This window comes from Toxotes jaculatrix, chromosome 3 (genome assembly GCF_017976425.1).
Source record: "Toxotes jaculatrix isolate fToxJac2 chromosome 3, fToxJac2.pri, whole genome shotgun sequence".
Classification (NCBI taxonomy): Eukaryota; Metazoa; Chordata; class Actinopteri; family Toxotidae; genus Toxotes; species Toxotes jaculatrix.
In genome coordinates, this window is record NC_054396.1 from 14,977,047 (window position 1) to 14,995,150 (window position 18,104).

An 18,104-nucleotide genomic window follows, 5' to 3' on the forward strand; every position below is an offset into this window, starting at 1 on the left:
TTAAGAAATACATGCCATCACAAAGAGAAAGTGAAAGTATCTGAAAAAGAGGAATGAAGATAGTCAGAAGGAGAGATCATACTTACAGAGGTGCCTTCATCTCCCTTCTCTCCTCTTTCTGCCTGTAAAATATCAGCGTGAATAATTCATTGATTCATCTTTTAACTGGGAGGAAACCTCAGTGGCATTAAATTTCAAAATCTACAACATCAGCTGAGCAGAGGGTAAGAACAGACAACGTGTACAATGGAAGAGAAAACTGCATATCACACACACAAGTATTTGTTTTTACCTCTAAAATGGCATCTTTGGAAAGAGATGCATGTTGGGAAGAACAAAAAAAAACGCTTAACAGGCCGACTGACCTTTGATTATAGCACAGAGACAACATGAAATAAAAAACAGCGTTTTACAACAGTATAATGTAGAGTATTACTTCACTGAAGTCAAAGAAAGACAGTAAAGGGTTTGCAGTGGAAGCTATATTGTACTACAAGGGCTGGGCAATATGGTTGTTACCTTTATGATGGTATTAATATGTATGTATTTTCCTAATATCGATATATATCAGTATCTGTCAACGACAATTTTCATTACCAGTTAATCTGCCAATTTTCTTCCTTAATGGTTTGGTTGAAAAAATCTTATAAATGAGAGAAAGTGTCCATTACAATTTCCCTGTGCCAAAGATGAAAAAGGCACAGATGGTACTGCTGGAAGAGTGAAGGGTGCGACCTTCCACAGTTTTGAAGGAGCCATACACAACTCTGACCTCTTTCCCAGGAAGACCGGGCTTTCCTGGGATTCCTGGGCGGCCATTCTCCCCCCTCTCTCCTGGTTCACCAGGGTCTCCCTAAAGAACCGTTTCAAGAAGAGTTTAACAATCTAATAGATACAAAATAAACAGAAAGGTTAAAGAAAACACAGCAGGCCTCTCACCTTGGCACCCGGCTTTCCACTGATACCAGTGAGTCCCTGAGGGAAGAGCACATGTTTTATGTATTTTCGGTTTGTGCTGTTTTGGGGCATGACTTGCACTGACAGGCGGCACAAGGGAACGTTTCATGAATAATTTATGCTATTGTCAGGAATATAATCACAGCTGTACACATTATGATTGTGGCATTTGTAGTTCTGATAACTGAGGTGTTTCTGTGACTTCAGTGTGAACTTACTCGCTCTCCCGGCTCTCCTTTAGGTCCGATGACACCTGACCCTCCTGACCCTGGAGACCCCTTTGAGAATGACATAACAGGAAATGTCATTTGGATATACAGTTTAGCATACTGTAAGCATGCACACTCACAATCATGCACACACCAACAACTGTTTGACGTTATCATCCAGTGATCGCTCACCTTCTCTCCTCTTAGTCCAGGCTCTCCTTTTTCTCCCCTCTGCCCCTCGGGACCAGGCAGACCCTGCTCCCCCTATGGGAGAACAGAAAAGGAAACGAAACCAATGGCAGTGAAGAACGGTGGTGTCAGTGCCCAGATAGCTTTGTTAAAAGGATAAGTTATAAAACAACAGAATTGTTGACACCTTACCCGTTCACCTTTCTTTCCTTGCAAACCTGGAATCTGCATGATTTGAATAATACAGTAAAGACCGTCACAAACACAGGACCGTCATGGACATTAAGTGCATTTTCAAAATGAAAAGACAGTTGAATGACAGATGTGCCATGATTTTTTCTTATATGAGGACTCACACTTTTGCCAGGTTCTCCTCGTGCTCCCTCGTTTCCCTGGGAACAGACAGGTTCATTTGTTCTATCATCTTTGCTTGGAGATTCATTACATCAGATTATGAAACGTTCTGCGATGGAATCACGTTCCTATTGACCTGCTGACTCTCATATGATTACTCTTAATTGAATCAGTCCCACCTTTTCTCCTGGCGGTCCACTGGGCCCCGGTAAACCCTGATGACAAATGGAAAGACTCATTTATGAGACCGCCGATGCATTTAGAACAGTCAGACCATGCAACAAATATGAAACCAAAAAAGGCACACTGATGTCATTAGCCAACACATGACAGTCTGTCACTCACTCTCAACCCTTGTAGTCCTGGGCCGCCTGGCTTTCCTGGGTCCCCCTGAGAGGATAACATCATTCAGAAAACGGCACAGGATGCCAACAGTTCAACTCATTTAAATTAAAATGAACCAAATAAACCAACACTGCTGCACTCACTCTCTCCCCGGTTTCCCCAGTCGGTCCTCTCTCACCCTGCAAAGAGACACATGCAGATTTTTTTTTTTCCTAAGTGAAACTTGCTTGGAATCTTCCTTTATGAGTACACACATGCACAAATCCATGACTGTTACTGTTGTAAACGGAGTCTGGATGCTGTCTTCTTTGATTGTCCGATTTATTGACAATAATACCTGCATATTCCAGAAAAGGGTTACAGACTCACCCTGTCTCCCTGTGATCCAGGCTCACCTGATGGTCCTCGGTCACCCTATCAGAACAGAGCGACAGAGGTCATTCTTCTATTTACACCTAACAAAAGAAGTGACTTTTCTTAGCTTTATCCTACCTTACTGCCAATCTCTCCTGGAGGTCCACGGGGACCCTGAAAGACATGAGCAAAATGCTTAAGCATAAATTTTATCAACTCCACCACAGAGGTTATGCTTTAATTCTGTTTAATTATGTTGGGTGAAAAGACAAGTTCTGCTAAGGCTGAAATGATTAGTTTTAAATGTGAATAGCGTCACTGCGTAACCATTTATAAAGCCCTTTTTGCTTTGCTCATGACTCATGAACTGAGAGGGCCAGAAGCATAATTCCTTCTTCCCTTGGGCTAACATGTATCTGTCCATACAGAACAAAAATTCAGTGTCATATTCTGCAAATTTATCCAATATTTACCAAATGTGATGTATTTAACATGTGCATAACCCTGGAAACCACTTTCCTTTAACTGTTTTGCATTTGTTACAGAGCCATTGGACAGAACTTACCATGATTACTGTGCAGTTGCAGTCATGTTTAAATGGCATATGCACAAATGAAGGTCATGAGCTCCTGCAACTATAAGTGGCGCTACAGTAGCGTGATAAATTCAAATAACAACAACACAACTTGCAGCAGTCCCACTTGAAATTTTGCAGAAATCATCCTTGTAAACCTGTAGATTGATTTGACTGTGTGATACGGATCTGGATCCAAATGTGGAGTTTAAAAAATTGAGATAACAAATTTAGAGGATTGTGCAGCCACAGCAGAGGTATATGCTATCAGTGCTTACTAGTATTTATTGTATTTATATTTTGCAAAAAACGGATTTACTATTATACCATCAGCCATCTTCATAAAACTACTATATGTGTGACCTACCCTGTCCCCAGGCTCTCCTTGCCTGCCTGGAGGTCCGGGTAGCCCATCAGCACCGTCGCCCTGAAAAACAACCACAAGCCGTCTCTCCGAGATAAACACTTCACGCTTCATGCTCAACCACTCGTAAACTGAATCAGTCTGCAGCTACCTTGTCTCCTTTGCTGCCCTGTGGTCCTGTTGGCCCTCTAGGACCTTGAGCCCCTGGAGGTCCTGGAGTACCCTGATAATAAAAATGCAATTAGTAAATGCAAAATACACCCCCACATGCACACAGGGTTCATCTGCAAACTGAACATGTCAGCACATCATCAGTGATGGACAGCGCTTACTGGGGAGCCCTTCTCGCCCTTCACAGCCACCCCACTGCCTACTCCTGGAGGTCCCTGTCAGCAAAGAGAGATAAGAGTTGAGAATCATTATGCTTGCGTGCTCCTCCGGATATTTCTGCAGCAAGAGGACAAGCTGGTGATAGTGTGACTCACCCTCTCTCCTGGGCTGCCCTTGTCTCCCTGCAGAAAGAAAGAGAGAGGGAAAAAGAGAAAGAGAGAAAGAGTGTGAGGGGATGCTGATCATTGTTCACCTACACGAGAGATTGATGTGTTTTATGTGCATACGCACACACTCACATACAGACATATTCAAACGCAAATAACGCATCTCTCTGCTGCTCCATTTAAAAACATTAAGGAAAAATGGTAAAAGAAAATAGACAACACAGTAAGTAAGGATGAAAAATCATTCTTGAAGTAACAGAAAAAAGTTACTGATCATTCTTTTAAATCCACAGCAAACCACTGTTTTCATTACTGAGGAACTGAAAATTGATTAATGCTAGTTTGATGGTAATAAAAAAAGTCTGACCATTTTCCTATAGTGATTTATTTGAGTTTCCAGAGACAGATGTGTACTGGAGATACTACCAGTATCTGTCTCAACTGAAAATACCAAAGTTGTTTTTTTGGATGGACTGGAAAATACAGTAAAAAAGAAGTCTGCGTGCTGCCACTGTTCACTTTGCACAGAAAATTTTAAATAAAACCATTTTAAGATTAAGCTTTTAAAATTAAAAATCATACATTTAAAATAATATTGTGAAAAAAATTGACCTTGGAAATCTCAGCTTTGCATGCGCACACTGTAAACGCTTGAGCCTCCGCTGAAGAAATATGTGAGTGGCTCAATGCTACCATCATGTGTGTGTTTCTGACAATAACAGTTTCATCTTGGAGCAGTGGCTGGAACCACAAGTCTCCATAAAGAATTCATTAAGGTCTCTAAAAGTTTAACACACATTTATTTTGCAGCATGTTGAAATCTAAATGAAGGACAGCACTGAGCGAACAGAATACTTCATGAAAGAGTTCAAAGTCCCATCTGTTATTACAATAATCTCATAATAATAGCCAATGCCTACTCAAGTTAACAACAATAATAAGGATGACAACACATTTAAAAGAAAAAAAAAATGGAGTCTTAAACAACCAGCAGAATTTTCTCTGTCTCTGAAACTATAAAATGTTTTCTTGTATAAGCAGCTCAGTAAAAACAGTCTGAGTGAGTAGTGACCTGCCAAGGCAAGTTTGCATATTTTCAGCACCAAATGGCAGCGAGGGAACTTTTTCACTGATTTTAAATTCTCTTTTCATTGCGTGTCATTACATTAGAAAACTGAAAACAGCACACTCATGTTTATAAACCCTGATATTCCATATGAAAAAGCACCAGATGTAACATTGATAAGTCCAAATTTATTTGAATGGAAAACTGCTCACGACCGTTCAGAAGACAGAGCAGTATTTTTGATTTGTGACCTGCACTAGGTAAAGTGTGTGAACTCATATACGAGATAAGCATTTTGCAAATGAATATCTTTCCTGGTACAGCTTTGAAAAACTTAATTTTGCCTTTACAAGTGTAATTGTTCAAGACCTGATGTAAACAGCAGTTCAGTTAAAGGGATTTTGGGTATTAATTTCTAAATAGAGAAGCTGTGGAGGAGGCACACCTTGATGGAGAGTCCTGGTGTTCCTGGTATCCCTGGGCGGCCATCCTGACCTGGTGACCCAAGAACTCCAGGGGCCCCTTTGGCCCCGTCGCTACCTGGCCGACCTGGAGTGCCCTTAATACAAAACAGAAACACTGACTAGTTTATAGAAATAAAGTCTGATGATTCTTTTCCTCAGTATAACTGAAGCATCTTGACAGCTACAACTGAGCTCTGCTGCAGCTGGACATCAGGGCCATTGATGGGATTTACGCTCAATGTCAGCATGTAGATTTAGAACTGTGATGATGTGACTGTCTTACAGTGGTTTAAGAACATTCTGCTCTGGCTCTCTGGGCTGTTTCTTACCGGTATTCCTGGGATGCCTGGCTCTCCTTTCCTCCCTGGAAGACCCCCTCCAGAGCCTGGTTCACCCTAGAGCATCAGCAAAGCACACATCACCCTAGTCCCTTGTCTCTCAAACAAGCAGACACACACAAACTACTTGTGAAATGCATTAGAAATAATAACTTAGCTCACCCTTTCACCTTTATCGCCCTTTGGTCCTGGTGGCCCTGTAGTACCTGGTTCACCCTAGAACAATAGAAAAAAAACTTAAGAAGCACTGTACTTCAAATTCAGACATTTACCAAACAACTCTGCAGACCAGGAGAACAGTTACTCACTGGGTTTCCTCTGATACCAGGTAGGCCCTGTGAACCCTGTAGGGCACAAAAATATATTTCTTAACTCTATGTTAACACGACAACATGAACGTGTCCAGTGCATCTTCGGGTATTGTCTCCTCTACTCACCGGCACTCCTGCATTTCCAGGGGCACCTGGTCGTCCTGGCAACCCCGGATTTCCATCAATACCAGGAAAACCCTACGGAGAAAACAAAGCGTTTGCTACATTTTTTTGTATTTTGATGAGTTAACATGATGTTGGTTTGGTCTTAGCTGTACTCACCCTCTCTCCCTTTTCTCCCTTCATCACCAGCGAGGGGTCAAAAGGGACATTTTGGCCTGGTGTACCTGGGCGTCCTTCAGGGCCTCTGAGGCCATCCCTTCCAGGCAAACCATCACGACCCTACATCATGCATACATAAGTGGACATATCATTACTATGTACTATAAATATTTATTTGAAATATGAGCATATTGCTGTATTCCCACATAGAATAAATAACAGCATTGTGTGTTCAATCAAGTGTTAATGAAGGACTCACCGGCTCTCCTTTGCGTCCATCTGCACCATCTCTACCTCTCTCACCCTGTGGAGTCAAACAAAAAAATGGCACAGCTGAACAGCTGAAAATACAAAGTACAAGAGGAGTGTTAAAGAAATGGAGCAACTTCTGCATTGTACCTTCTCTCCACGATCTCCCTTCTCACCCTAAAAGAAACGGCAAAGAATAAACTTATTTTGAAATCACAAGGAAAAAGCAAGTATGAAAGTACAGTTAAAGAATATCTCACCCGGGGGCACTGAATGGTACACTGATCTGGACCGGGAGCTGGCTGAAAAAAAAAAAGATAAAAAAATTAAGCTGAGAGATTTTTATATCCTATAATTATATCCTCCTTTACTACAATAATTCATTTCCATGCTAATTCCATTAAATAGTCACAAAATACCATTAACATTTGTTGGATTGTGCATCCAAATGTTACTATTGTTTGTCAAAAAGCTGAATTGAGAGTCACAGGAAATTTCTAACTTCTAACTATCTAACTTTTCCAGGTTTATTCTCACCCCTGGTATTCGGGCAATTCCACAGAGCAAATCTGCCAGATCACTATGTAGTGTGTCCAGCTGTGCTGCATCACGGGTATACAGGATGTTCTGGGTGCTGCCGTCCGTCACAGCGCGACGCAGCTCCTCAGTGTCCGCCTGGTCGATACCTACTGCTAATACTGTGACACCTAGCAGACACACATACACACACGCAAACTGACAGACTTTTGCATGTAATGTATGCAGAAGGGTTGTCACTGTGAAGTGTGCATATACAGTGCTTAACACATTTATTAGACCACCAGCCAATGTAAGGTTTATACCACAGCTGCACAGTATTTTTCACGCTAAAATACAATTATTATTTTTATCCATGAATTTTCAAAGTTACTGTTTTACAAAAAAACTGAAAAAAAATAGTAAAGCACATTACTACTTCTTGATTAAGATGCCAAATTACAGTGATTTACTTGCATTTCTGAACAGAAAAATTAGCTTTAGTGGTTGAATGTCATGCTTGATTTTTCTTCTTTTTTTAATTATGTGTGAAAAAGGACTATTTAGCTGTTTCTGTTTATTATTTGCCAAATAAATAACAATAACATTTTTAGTTTTAAACAAGTTTTTGAAAGATTCCTAAAACATTTGTTTTCTCATTTTTATGACAGGTGGTTTCAACTTTGTTAAGCACTGTATATTGATTAAGTTCTTGTGAATTCAGAAGTGGACTTGAGACCCTAAGTTTCATTCTACAAATGAACAGAGTGCGACTGCTTGTTGGCCTGCTCCAACACACCTGTAGCTCTGAGATTGTTGGCTGCAAGAGTGAGGTTGTCAGCTGACTTTTTGTCAGCGATGATGACAACAGCGCCAGGGACAGCTGGTCTCCGTCCAGCTGAGGGGGTCAGAACGTACTGTCTGGTGAAGGACACCGCCTCGCCTGCAGAGGGAGACAGAAAATATCACAACTGCTAACACACACAACAGCCAGCTCCAGAAAAAAAAAGTTTAATAAGTTTAGAAAATGAAGGAAATCTATCAGAAGAAGAAAAACTGACCAATGTTATTCCCTGGGCTCTCGTCAAAGGGTGTGGTCTGGATCTCTTGAAGCAGTGTGTCAAATCTGCCATGGCGATTGAGCAAGAACCATATTTTGGGTCTGTAACTGTATACAACAACTCCCACCTGAAACAGGCAAAAAATAATCAAAATGTTGGTAGTACACAACTAAACAAATTACCACGACAGGACACTGCATCAGCTCTCAGCCTGGTAACTCTCCATGACGCGTTTTGAGACTTATTTGTCAAGAGGAGCACCTGTGAGTCGAGGGCTCCAATGGTGCTGAGTGACCCCGCTGCGCTTGTGAGGAGGTCGCGCAGAGGTCTTGCAAGGGTAATCCGGTCTGTAGATGCCGGCACCAGAAACACCACATCCAGACGCCCGCCCACACACACTGAGAACAGAGAGGTTTGTAAGGGTAAGTAAGATGTCAGAGGGTGTCAGAGGTTTGGTAAGTATATGACAAGGCATGTCTTAGTGTCCTACCTGTGCGTTCCTCTACAGATGCCTCTCTTCCCAATCGATTTTCAAAGGTGGGCTGCACACTAAAACGATATAGACGGCCCAAACGCAGCCCAGTCACCTGGTAAGAGCTGGATGTAGCAGGCAGCGAAACAGACACACCTTGACCAATATCTGAGAAATAGGAACAGTTAAAATGATAGGACTGTAGAACAGGCATTTACGAGTCTAAAACAAATAATTTAGTAACACATGCAATAACATGTCTCACCTGTCTGCTCTCTCCAGCGCAGAATGTATCCTGTGGCTCCTGGTACTGGAATCCAGTCTAGCCGCACAGAACTCTGGGTAACCTCTGCCACTCGTAAAGTTGTGGCAGGGGGGGTATAGACACCGGCTGTACACACAGATACAGAACATTAGCAAAATACACAGCGATTTGCACATTTTTACAGTTAATGCGACACTTCATCTAAGGTTGTACACAAAAAAGAGCGTGTTCCCATGCTTAATTATAGATCAAGTTCAAAGACATTTCAGTGACTTCCAATGTGCAATATGCAGTTTATTTAATAATGTCAAGTACATTTAAATCCATCCATCATTTTCAGAAGTGTGTTGTGTATTTTCGCCAAGCTACACATTTTTATGGGTTACCAAAGCCTGTGGGGAACCTTGAAATGTCTTGAAATGTCTGAATATGGCATGACAGGACTCACGTGTGGTGACTCTGACGGACACAGGGGTTCCCTCTCTGTTTTGAACTAAAGCTATGACCTGCACCTCGTACTGAACACCAGGGTCCAGCTGGTCTAAATCCACAGCCGTCACATCTCCTCCAACCAGCTCGGTCCTCTCTTCACCACCTACAGCAGCACACAGTCGCAACAGTAAGCAGCGTAACGCAGACTGGCCGCCATAAAACAACCATATAAAGCATATGGAGCAACTTGATTATCGATTGCTTAGTGCCAAACAAAAGGAGTGCTTTAAAATAAATTCACCTATGAGATCTATGAAACAACAAGAGGCCACAATAAACCCACCATCTGTTCTCCTCCAAGAAACACGATAAGCCGTCGCTCCCTGCACACCAACCCAAGTGACCCGGACAACCCTTCCAGGGGTCTCTTGGACCTGAAGTGACGTCACAGTCCCAACCACTGACTGATCTGATTCTGCCAGTCAGGACAGGAAACATGTTGGGCATTACTTACTTACTTATTTATGTTCCCATTTATTTTATTTTACATTTCCCTACTTATTGTCTGGTTTCTCCCGGAAAAGACGCTATGAACAACAGAAATAACGTGTATTTGTCAGATTCAGTGTGGTACCTGTTCGGACATTCAAGGTAGAAGGGCTTCCCTCTCGAGAGCCACTGAGAGCAGAAACTAGCACATTGTAGGACGAATCTGACTGTAGTCCATCAATGGTGAAGGAAGTGACATCAGCTGCCACGTTACGAGTTGTTTCAACTCCTGCACCAAGCAGAACACATGGCAGGTACATTTAAAATTACAGGTACATGAGGTCATGTACTTCACAAATCTTTCCATTATATTACCCGATTATCATGTATTTGGCTGCATCTTATTTTTATAAATTGCTGAGTATTTACTGCCAATCATCGCTTACCATCATTACGGCGCCAAGTGATCTTATAGCCAGTTGCTCTAGAGGATGCTGACCATGCAATGCGTATCCTCTTAGATGTGACATCAATGATGCGAAGTCCAGACACCGATCCACTATGGGGATTAGTCCGAGCAGACAGTGTGACCACCTCTCCAACGCGTTGATCAGCAACAGCTGCAACACCAATAACCAGCGCCTCATCTGGTTGCAAGCCTTCTATAGTGAAGGCCGTGGCCTCCGCCCCCAGAAGACGGGATCGCTCCCCACCTGCAATGCAGAACATAAAGGAATATAATGTCATGCACATAAAAAAAAACTGACAACAGGCCAAAAATAGAGAGAAGACATAAAACTTCAAAGCCAGCCTCAAAGTCTGCTGCTGTCTTCTTTTAAAGGATCAAGAGGTAAGACCAAAAAAATCTTAAATGTACAAGATGCACAAGATAAATACAAATAAAAATACAATGAAAACACCATTCAAAAGGATAAACTCTCAAAATCCTTACAACACATAACACTTACTGCTGCCCTGTCTCCAAGTAACCCTGTACCCTGTTGCCCCAGCAACACCTGTCCAGGCAATTCGAATTCTTCGGCTGTTTGCGTTTGTAACTCTTAGGTTAGTCACTCTGCCAGCACCTTGCTCTGAAATGGAGGGAAAACAATGCTTCATGTGACAAAAATTCAGGGTTTAACTCTTTTTACAAAAGCAAGAGCCTGAGTATTTCACTTGGAGGGCAACAAAGGGACCAGAAAAAAGGTTGCACACCAAGAAGTCCATTCAAGGATGTGGGCTTTCAAAGTCAGTTACAAATATTTAGACATCTGTATTTGACAGTGTTGCCTTCACTGAGAGATCCAGATGCTGAAGCAGACAGATAAATGGAAACACGGAAAATTGACAGATGAATGGAAAAACACAGGTACAGGAAAAATTCTGATGTGCAGCACACAGCAGCACATCATGTTCCTGGACGACTCACCTGGTTTTATGGAGACAGTGACTGGGTCTCCTTCATTTTCTCCCACCAGTGCTGTGACACTGACACCATAAGACACGCCCACTGTCAGGTCTCTGAGATCAAGGGTCGTTTGGTTCCCAGGGATAGTCTGGATTTCCTCTGTTCCCTCTGAGATGACACGAAGCACAGGCAGATGGCACATCCACAATCATGTTTTCATTCATTACTGGGCAAAATCAGCATGAACAACTGAAAAAAGTCAGTGCCTGTACCTTCTGCATTCAGGATAATGATGCGGTACTGTGTGGCCCCGGCTACACCTGTCCAGCCAAGTCTGACAGTACTGCCCAGAGACTCCACAACTCTGAGGTTGGACACCCTCCCCACTGGCTGTTCCACTGCAACATTAAAGGATAGAGACACTCATGAAAAATGGACACAAGCACAAAAAAAACTTCAAGCATGGATATCTGCATGAAAACGTATTCAGATATAAATCTAACCGTAGCACATTTATGACCCATAAATCAATCCAAAATGAATTCAGTTTAGGGTGCCCCCTGGCTGTTCCACTGACCTCTGGATGTGGTGGAGACAGGTGTGGCTTCCTCACGACCCTCAAACAGGGTATACAGGGTCACAATATATTCTGTATTGGGCTGGAGGCCAGTTAACTCATAAGTAGTAGTGCTCCTAGGAAAGGCCAGGCTCTGGACACGGCCCCCTGGAGACAGAGCAATGATCCTAGATCAGTGCGTTAATATTGACGGGAGGCTGATGATGCTGAAACCGTGGTGGCTGAACCACACCCCTGGCATGCACTCCATACAATGCAACTTAAAATTAGACCTGGCATGTATTTACATATTAGGCTGTATCTGAGCCAAATCACACGGTGTTGAAATAATGATTAAGAAACAAATGATACTTGCTAACAAAAACATAATTAAACCAAAAAATGTACTACCATTCAGCTTCATTTTAGTACAATATCTGAATGTTTGAGTGTGTGTGACATGCACATCTGACCTTCCCCCTCCCGCCACTCCAGACGATACCCTTGAGAGGACTGAATGAATCGCCAGTTGAGGCGGATAGAGGAGGAACTGGTGATAGTGGCTCTGAGGATCTGCTGCTCCTGACGCTCTGAGGAGAACAAAGGTTATGTAATATGTAGTAACTGACTAATATGTCAGAAGTAAAGCTCTTTTCCCATCGATCCATCCATCAAAATGTTAAAGAATAAGTGCACACTTTCAAGTCTCTTTAATAACAATACTGAAATACCGCTATGTACATTGAAAGGGTTTTTGCTGTAATCCTTCCTTTTGTTCATACTGGCTGCAAAGACATCTCTTCTTCCCACACCTGCATGGGTTTCCTGCGGGGACTCCCACAGTCCAAAGGAATGCAGGTTAAATGGAGACTCATAGGTGTGAATGTGAGGGTGACTGGTTGATTGTCTCTACGTGTCAGCTCTGTGATAGACTGGCAACCTGTCCATGGTGTACCCTGCCTCTTGTCCTATGTCAGCTGGGAGTACCTCCAGCCCCCTTGCCACTCTGAAAAAGATAAGCTGTATAGATAATGGATGGAGGGGTATTTTTTGTTTATTCTTATGCTAAAGGCAAGTAACTACAAGACTGATGGGAAAATAATTGCAACAGCTAGTCTCTCAATTATCCTAACATTAAGTGTAGAAGAGATCCAGTGAAATGTGAAAACATCAAAACAAGGCAGGAACTAAACAAAGTAAGTGATCATGAATATGCATGGCACTCTGAAACCCTTCCAAGCCCACAATTCATTTCTGCAACAGGAAAATACTTTAGCATATTCACATACACACCCCGCACATATCCATGCCAAAACTTTGGTGTTCTGTTGTTAAATAATACAAACTACTGTGATGAAGAGGTGATAATATTCCATCACTGACAGCTATAAATTAGAGCTCCGGAGCTTTTGAATGTCAGACACAATATCACACCTCTGCCCTCAGGCTGCCAATGTAGTGGACTTGGCTCAAAGAAATGCTCTCTGTCACTACATGCAACAAATCATCACACAGGTCGGCCTGACAAAACAGAGAAACACTTTCTCTGTGATAATGTAACTGTGATGAACACACATCAGTGAGAAAGAGTCAGGTGTCAGCAGAGAGCACAAAGGTCAAACAACAAAGCCTACACTGGCTGAGTAATAGGCTCCCACTAATGTGCCTTCTATGCCTGAAATCCAGACTATATAGTAACAAATTCAACATTTTAATGCATAACACATTATTTTTGCATTGCTGAATGTAATACAGAGCAACTGAAGCGCTTATCCATTAAAAAACTGAACTTGAACTGTCAATGTCATTGCAGACTTTAACATATTCCTTAGGATGTTAAACATCCTTGACTTTGATGTTTGAAAGCTTAGTGGCACTGATGAATATGTCAATGATACATCTGTAAATAAATATGAGGGCTTCTTTCACTGTGGTCCTGACTGAAAGCAAAAAAAAAAAACATTTTTTCCAAATGAGAAGGAACAGATAACCACATCACAAACCGCAGACACAGCAAAACTCTACTGGTTTACACAGGAACAAACAAGAGAGAGAAACAAGCTCGGCTAAAGTTTAAGTTACTGTCGTGTACAGAATGTAGAGCATAGTATACATCTCACTACTCTGACAGCAGAACTAGGGCCCACAAATGGTTTAGTCCTCCATTCCTGCCAGCTCCCTGCTCAGTACAGTGGCCCTGCAGTGACTCAGCCTTCATTCAAACAACACTGGTCCGACCGAAGTGACACCATATGGGTATTACTCACGAGAGACAGATGGTGTGTGTGTATAATGAGTGTGTAGGTGTACTAGAAATGTTCTCTAAACAGAAATAAACAGTTACATGTGTTGGTTTTTTCAGAAGACAGAAAAACAGGAGGGAAGATAGATGGCTATCCTCTTCATCTCTGCTTTTTGTTCCCTTTTGGTTCCTGTCCATATACATGGCAGGCCACAACAGAGGGCACTCAAAAAGTATTCTTTTACAGCAGTTGCTAATTTAATAAACACAACATAGTATGTCATTTAGTGTATTGCTTTGGTGTGTGTGTAACTGTGAGTTTTGAGAAGGAAGAGAAAAAAAAAGCAGAGAGCAGAAAGAGGTGTTTGGTGTTGTGGAGAACTATTGGAAGCACACCTACCAATCTTGAACCTGGCAGTGGCTACGGGTCCCTCAGTGTTGCCCTCATACAGCGGGATGATAGTGACGATGTACTCAGTGTCAGCCTGCAGTCTGGTCAAAGTGTAAGACTCACTGTTACCAGCAACCTCCACAGTCTCAACATTTCGACCTGTGTGAAAAGAAAAGTGAAAACAATACATTTATGAAAATTTAGAGAAAAAGGTCATAGGTGAAGTGAAAAATCATTTGATGTCGTCTGTTTTGTCCTGACCTGTAAAAGGTCCCCAGACCAGACGGTAGGCCTGAGCACCACTGACGCCTCTCCACCGCAAAAGAACACTGCCCTCTGACTCCGTCTCCACTGATAACTGCTTCACTGCCTCAAGGCGCACTGACAAATGCAAAAACATGAGCACACAGGCACTTAGTATATTAGCTAACCATACCAAAACCCATTCCAAACCACAAGGAGATAATGTCGCTTTATACAATATGTACTTTATCAATTACAAATGCTGTAATGTAATAATATTAGTCCTACATTTTGTAACATTACAACAAAATGTTCAAATGTTAATATTGTTTTAATCGGCCACAGGGTAGACTCACATGTGCGGGCATTGAGGATGGATGGAGATGCAGAGTTTCTGGGGAACAGGGGATAGAGACTAATGACATACTCTGTGTCAGGCTGAAGTGACTCCAAGGTGACAGATGTGGAGTCTGCAGACAGAGACTGCTCCAGTAGCTGAGCCGCTGGCTGACCTGCTCTTCCAACCGCACAACACACAGGAGAAACAGACAGGAAGGGCATGCAAAAGTCAATATGCTGCAAAAATATGGATGTGTCTTCGTCTCAGCTTAATGCACGCGTATGGCAGCCTGCCACCTGCAGAGAAATAATATTCACAGCCTTATTTACTGCCTTTAAAATGCAATGAGCTGGATTAGTCGTGAGCATTCTGAGAGAGGCTGTGTCTGTGTGCATGTCCCATATGTGCTTGGGCAGCTGTCAATATCTGTTTCTCAGTGTCAAAGGTGCACACTCGCTAGAGGCAGCGGACACAGAAACAGGTAGAAACATCACACTTCTTTATCCGTACAGGATACACACTGACCTCATTTGAATAGTCTCACACACACACGTGCCAGCCTAACTAGTCAGAAGTGGATCTCCGTGTGAGACTGGCACTCCTGCCACGTTTGGTGGGAGAAACTGTTTAAATCAGCCCTCAGGGGCCACTTTTCTTTCCTGAATCATGAGTCATCAAACACCCAGACACTTTGACACTGTTATGATCTATGCCACACCCTGTCTCTAGGAATGTAAGGCCAAAATTACTGATGATCTGTGACATAAGTAAAGGTTTTGTCTGTCTATTTAATTTCAAGACTAGTGATGATAAAATGTATATGATATTTTAAGTAATGACTGGCCAATAAAAATCCTTAACTGACAGCAAAAGCCTGAGGGAGTTACGGTGTTAGAGAAGCTCAAGCTCCTCATTCTCAGCTTTGACTGCTGAACATTCTCAACATGTTTCCAACTTGCGACCAACAGGTTAAGTGTTTTTTTTTTCTTGCTGTAGCTTTTTTGTCCGCCTTTATTTTTTACTGTAGCCCTCCATTCTGCCAAGATTAGTTTTGGTGTCAGTTTCTGAATTTTCTGTAAAGAGGACATGTCGCTGATGTCCTGTAAGTGTCACAAAAACACAGATGAACAAGTCAGATGAGAGACAGACAGAAAATAGAAACAGGGATATGTGTACACCTGACCTCGCAGTCCATAGGTGAGTCTGTAGCCCTGGACGGGAGATGAAGGCTGATCCCAGCCCACAGTCAGAGAGAAGAAGCCTGCTTGGACCAACCGTAGACTGGAGACACCTGGCAAGGACCCTATAACAGGAGAAAAAAAAAAGATATTGGTTGTGATAAGTTCAAAATTTTGGCAGATACCACTCAGCTGACATTTAAGACCTTCATTGTTTTTTTTTACTCACTGGTTCGTTGCTTGGCAGAAGCAGACTCTCCCACACTGTTTGGGTACTGGGCGATAACAGTCACCAGGTAGTCTGTCCCTGACCTCAGCTCTCGCGCAGTGAAGGTCCTCTGACTAGCAGAGACGGTCTCCTGCATGTAGAAACAGAGGTCATCTTTGTAAACATTCATGCCTTAAACAAGTTTTTGCAAAGTGAAATGACTGGAATAGATGGCTGAGCCATGTCATTCGTCTATCTTCATCATGACTGCTAGGGAAAAGAGGGGAATTTCATTCTTTGCTCTGCCAGACTTCAATCTCTGCAGCATCTACACAAAGAAGATCCACCCATTAGACATGCTTATACTCAGCCTGAAGGCATGTGTTTCTCTCGCAAAGCAGGATTGGCTTTGGCTCCTAAAACTGCAATTAACTGCTTGAATCTAGGTCGTGTGAATGTGCTACCCAGTTTCATGTGTTAAACACAATATCCTCCAGCACAGGGAACTCACCTGACGCAATTCTGCCGTGATAGGCTGACCCAGGCCGGAGAGGGGCACATACTGGACTAAATAGCCACTCACAGGCCCCCCTGCAGCACTCCAGCGAAACCTGAGCGAATCGGACGTCTGCCCTGTAAACTGAATGTTGGATGGACCAGAAAATGCCTCTGAGAGGAGAAGAGAGGATGAAAGCATGATGAGACACTGATAAAATTAAATGCAGGTTTACAGTCTGCATTTACAGAGATAATAGTCTCCACATATTTGACTGTGTGAACTGTAGTATACAGATGTTGGGTTGTGATATTTAAGCTAACACACGTACCATCACTCGCATAGACTCCTCCTGCTTTGGAACACACTTGGGGGCTCACAAGAGGAAGAAGTGTGTTGAGCAGTTTGAAGTCCCCAACAAAGGAAGTGAAATCACTGCTGGGCTGAGAGGAGATCTGAGCCAGTTCATTCCTGTCTGCACTCTTTATGCCTGACAAACACAAAAAGTTGGCAAAGTAAATAAATAAATAAAATGACTCCCAACTACTCTAAGCAGAAGAGGAGAAACTGCAGATGAGACACCCACCTACTGCAAAAACGTGCACTCCTTGACTGCGCAGCTTCTGTGCTGGTTCTTGCACACTGTCCTGTGACTTTCCATCTGTGATGAGGACAGCGATCTGAAAGTTAAGGAGGATCCACAGGTAGAATTAGAATTAGAAACAAAAGAAATGCTGTGTTAAATGTATTGTTATAGAATTATGAAACATCATAGATCAGTTGCTCCTCAAACCTTCGGGACATCCCGACTGCTCGCTGCGTTGAAGAAGTTATCAGAGACAAACTTGAGACCAGCACCAGTGCGTGTGTTTCCACCTTTGTAGTTTAGATTTTGTACGGCACTGACCAGCTCGGTGCCATTTAGGTAGGTAGTAAAGGTGAATTCAACCCTGGAGAGAGGGAAATGTGCATTAATACATTATTCTGGACCTGCAGGTCGATCTTCTGTTAGTTCACACAGAGTAGTGACTTATATCTTAATAATTTCAATCACCTGGAGGTGTCGCTGTACTGTACGGCCCCAAACCGTATCCCTGACTCACTGACAGAGCTGGCAAATGGTTTGACGATTCCAGCCATGAAGCCCTTCACCTGCAGGAAGTTAATTCGGCCAATGCTGGAAGACCCATCAACCAGGAAAACAATATCTGCTGCTTGCACATTATTACACCTGCCTGTAAACACAAGTGATGG

The 18,104-nt window shown here is 42.6% G+C and overlaps 1 protein-coding gene across 1 annotated transcript in view; it reads right to left on the bottom strand.

The window, feature by feature from the left end:
- Window positions 1-18,104, bottom strand: part of col7a1 (collagen, type VII, alpha 1) — a 54,608-nt gene that overhangs the window by 29,713 nt on the left and 6,791 nt on the right. The window contains exons 3-52 of the mRNA XM_041034599.1: window positions 17,905-18,085; window positions 17,644-17,800; window positions 17,437-17,530; window positions 17,182-17,340; window positions 16,866-17,023; window positions 16,376-16,505; window positions 16,152-16,271; window positions 14,985-15,140; window positions 14,647-14,766; window positions 14,395-14,544; window positions 12,226-12,342; window positions 11,774-11,920; window positions 11,469-11,594; window positions 11,218-11,364; window positions 10,757-10,879; window positions 10,235-10,501; window positions 9,934-10,077; window positions 9,643-9,774; window positions 9,316-9,462; window positions 8,868-8,993; window positions 8,621-8,770; window positions 8,392-8,528; window positions 8,131-8,257; window positions 7,869-8,012; window positions 7,091-7,260; window positions 6,814-6,855; window positions 6,704-6,730; window positions 6,564-6,608; window positions 6,305-6,424; window positions 6,149-6,220; window positions 6,020-6,055; window positions 5,874-5,927; window positions 5,703-5,768; window positions 5,355-5,468; window positions 3,832-3,858; window positions 3,679-3,732; window positions 3,498-3,569; window positions 3,350-3,409; window positions 2,547-2,582; window positions 2,424-2,468; window positions 2,198-2,233; window positions 2,055-2,099; window positions 1,889-1,924; window positions 1,712-1,747; window positions 1,548-1,580; window positions 1,359-1,430; window positions 1,176-1,235; window positions 940-975; window positions 773-853; window positions 87-122 (exon numbers count right to left, since the gene is read on the bottom strand). Coding sequence (XP_040890533.1) covers window positions 87-122; window positions 773-853; window positions 940-975; window positions 1,176-1,235; window positions 1,359-1,430; window positions 1,548-1,580; window positions 1,712-1,747; window positions 1,889-1,924; window positions 2,055-2,099; window positions 2,198-2,233; window positions 2,424-2,468; window positions 2,547-2,582; window positions 3,350-3,409; window positions 3,498-3,569; window positions 3,679-3,732; window positions 3,832-3,858; window positions 5,355-5,468; window positions 5,703-5,768; window positions 5,874-5,927; window positions 6,020-6,055; window positions 6,149-6,220; window positions 6,305-6,424; window positions 6,564-6,608; window positions 6,704-6,730; window positions 6,814-6,855; window positions 7,091-7,260; window positions 7,869-8,012; window positions 8,131-8,257; window positions 8,392-8,528; window positions 8,621-8,770; window positions 8,868-8,993; window positions 9,316-9,462; window positions 9,643-9,774; window positions 9,934-10,077; window positions 10,235-10,501; window positions 10,757-10,879; window positions 11,218-11,364; window positions 11,469-11,594; window positions 11,774-11,920; window positions 12,226-12,342; window positions 14,395-14,544; window positions 14,647-14,766; window positions 14,985-15,140; window positions 16,152-16,271; window positions 16,376-16,505; window positions 16,866-17,023; window positions 17,182-17,340; window positions 17,437-17,530; window positions 17,644-17,800; window positions 17,905-18,085 — 4,970 coding nt within the window. The remainder of the gene's footprint in view (window positions 1-86; window positions 123-772; window positions 854-939; window positions 976-1,175; window positions 1,236-1,358; window positions 1,431-1,547; window positions 1,581-1,711; window positions 1,748-1,888; window positions 1,925-2,054; window positions 2,100-2,197; window positions 2,234-2,423; window positions 2,469-2,546; window positions 2,583-3,349; window positions 3,410-3,497; window positions 3,570-3,678; window positions 3,733-3,831; window positions 3,859-5,354; window positions 5,469-5,702; window positions 5,769-5,873; window positions 5,928-6,019; window positions 6,056-6,148; window positions 6,221-6,304; window positions 6,425-6,563; window positions 6,609-6,703; window positions 6,731-6,813; window positions 6,856-7,090; window positions 7,261-7,868; window positions 8,013-8,130; window positions 8,258-8,391; window positions 8,529-8,620; window positions 8,771-8,867; window positions 8,994-9,315; window positions 9,463-9,642; window positions 9,775-9,933; window positions 10,078-10,234; window positions 10,502-10,756; window positions 10,880-11,217; window positions 11,365-11,468; window positions 11,595-11,773; window positions 11,921-12,225; window positions 12,343-14,394; window positions 14,545-14,646; window positions 14,767-14,984; window positions 15,141-16,151; window positions 16,272-16,375; window positions 16,506-16,865; window positions 17,024-17,181; window positions 17,341-17,436; window positions 17,531-17,643; window positions 17,801-17,904; window positions 18,086-18,104) is intronic.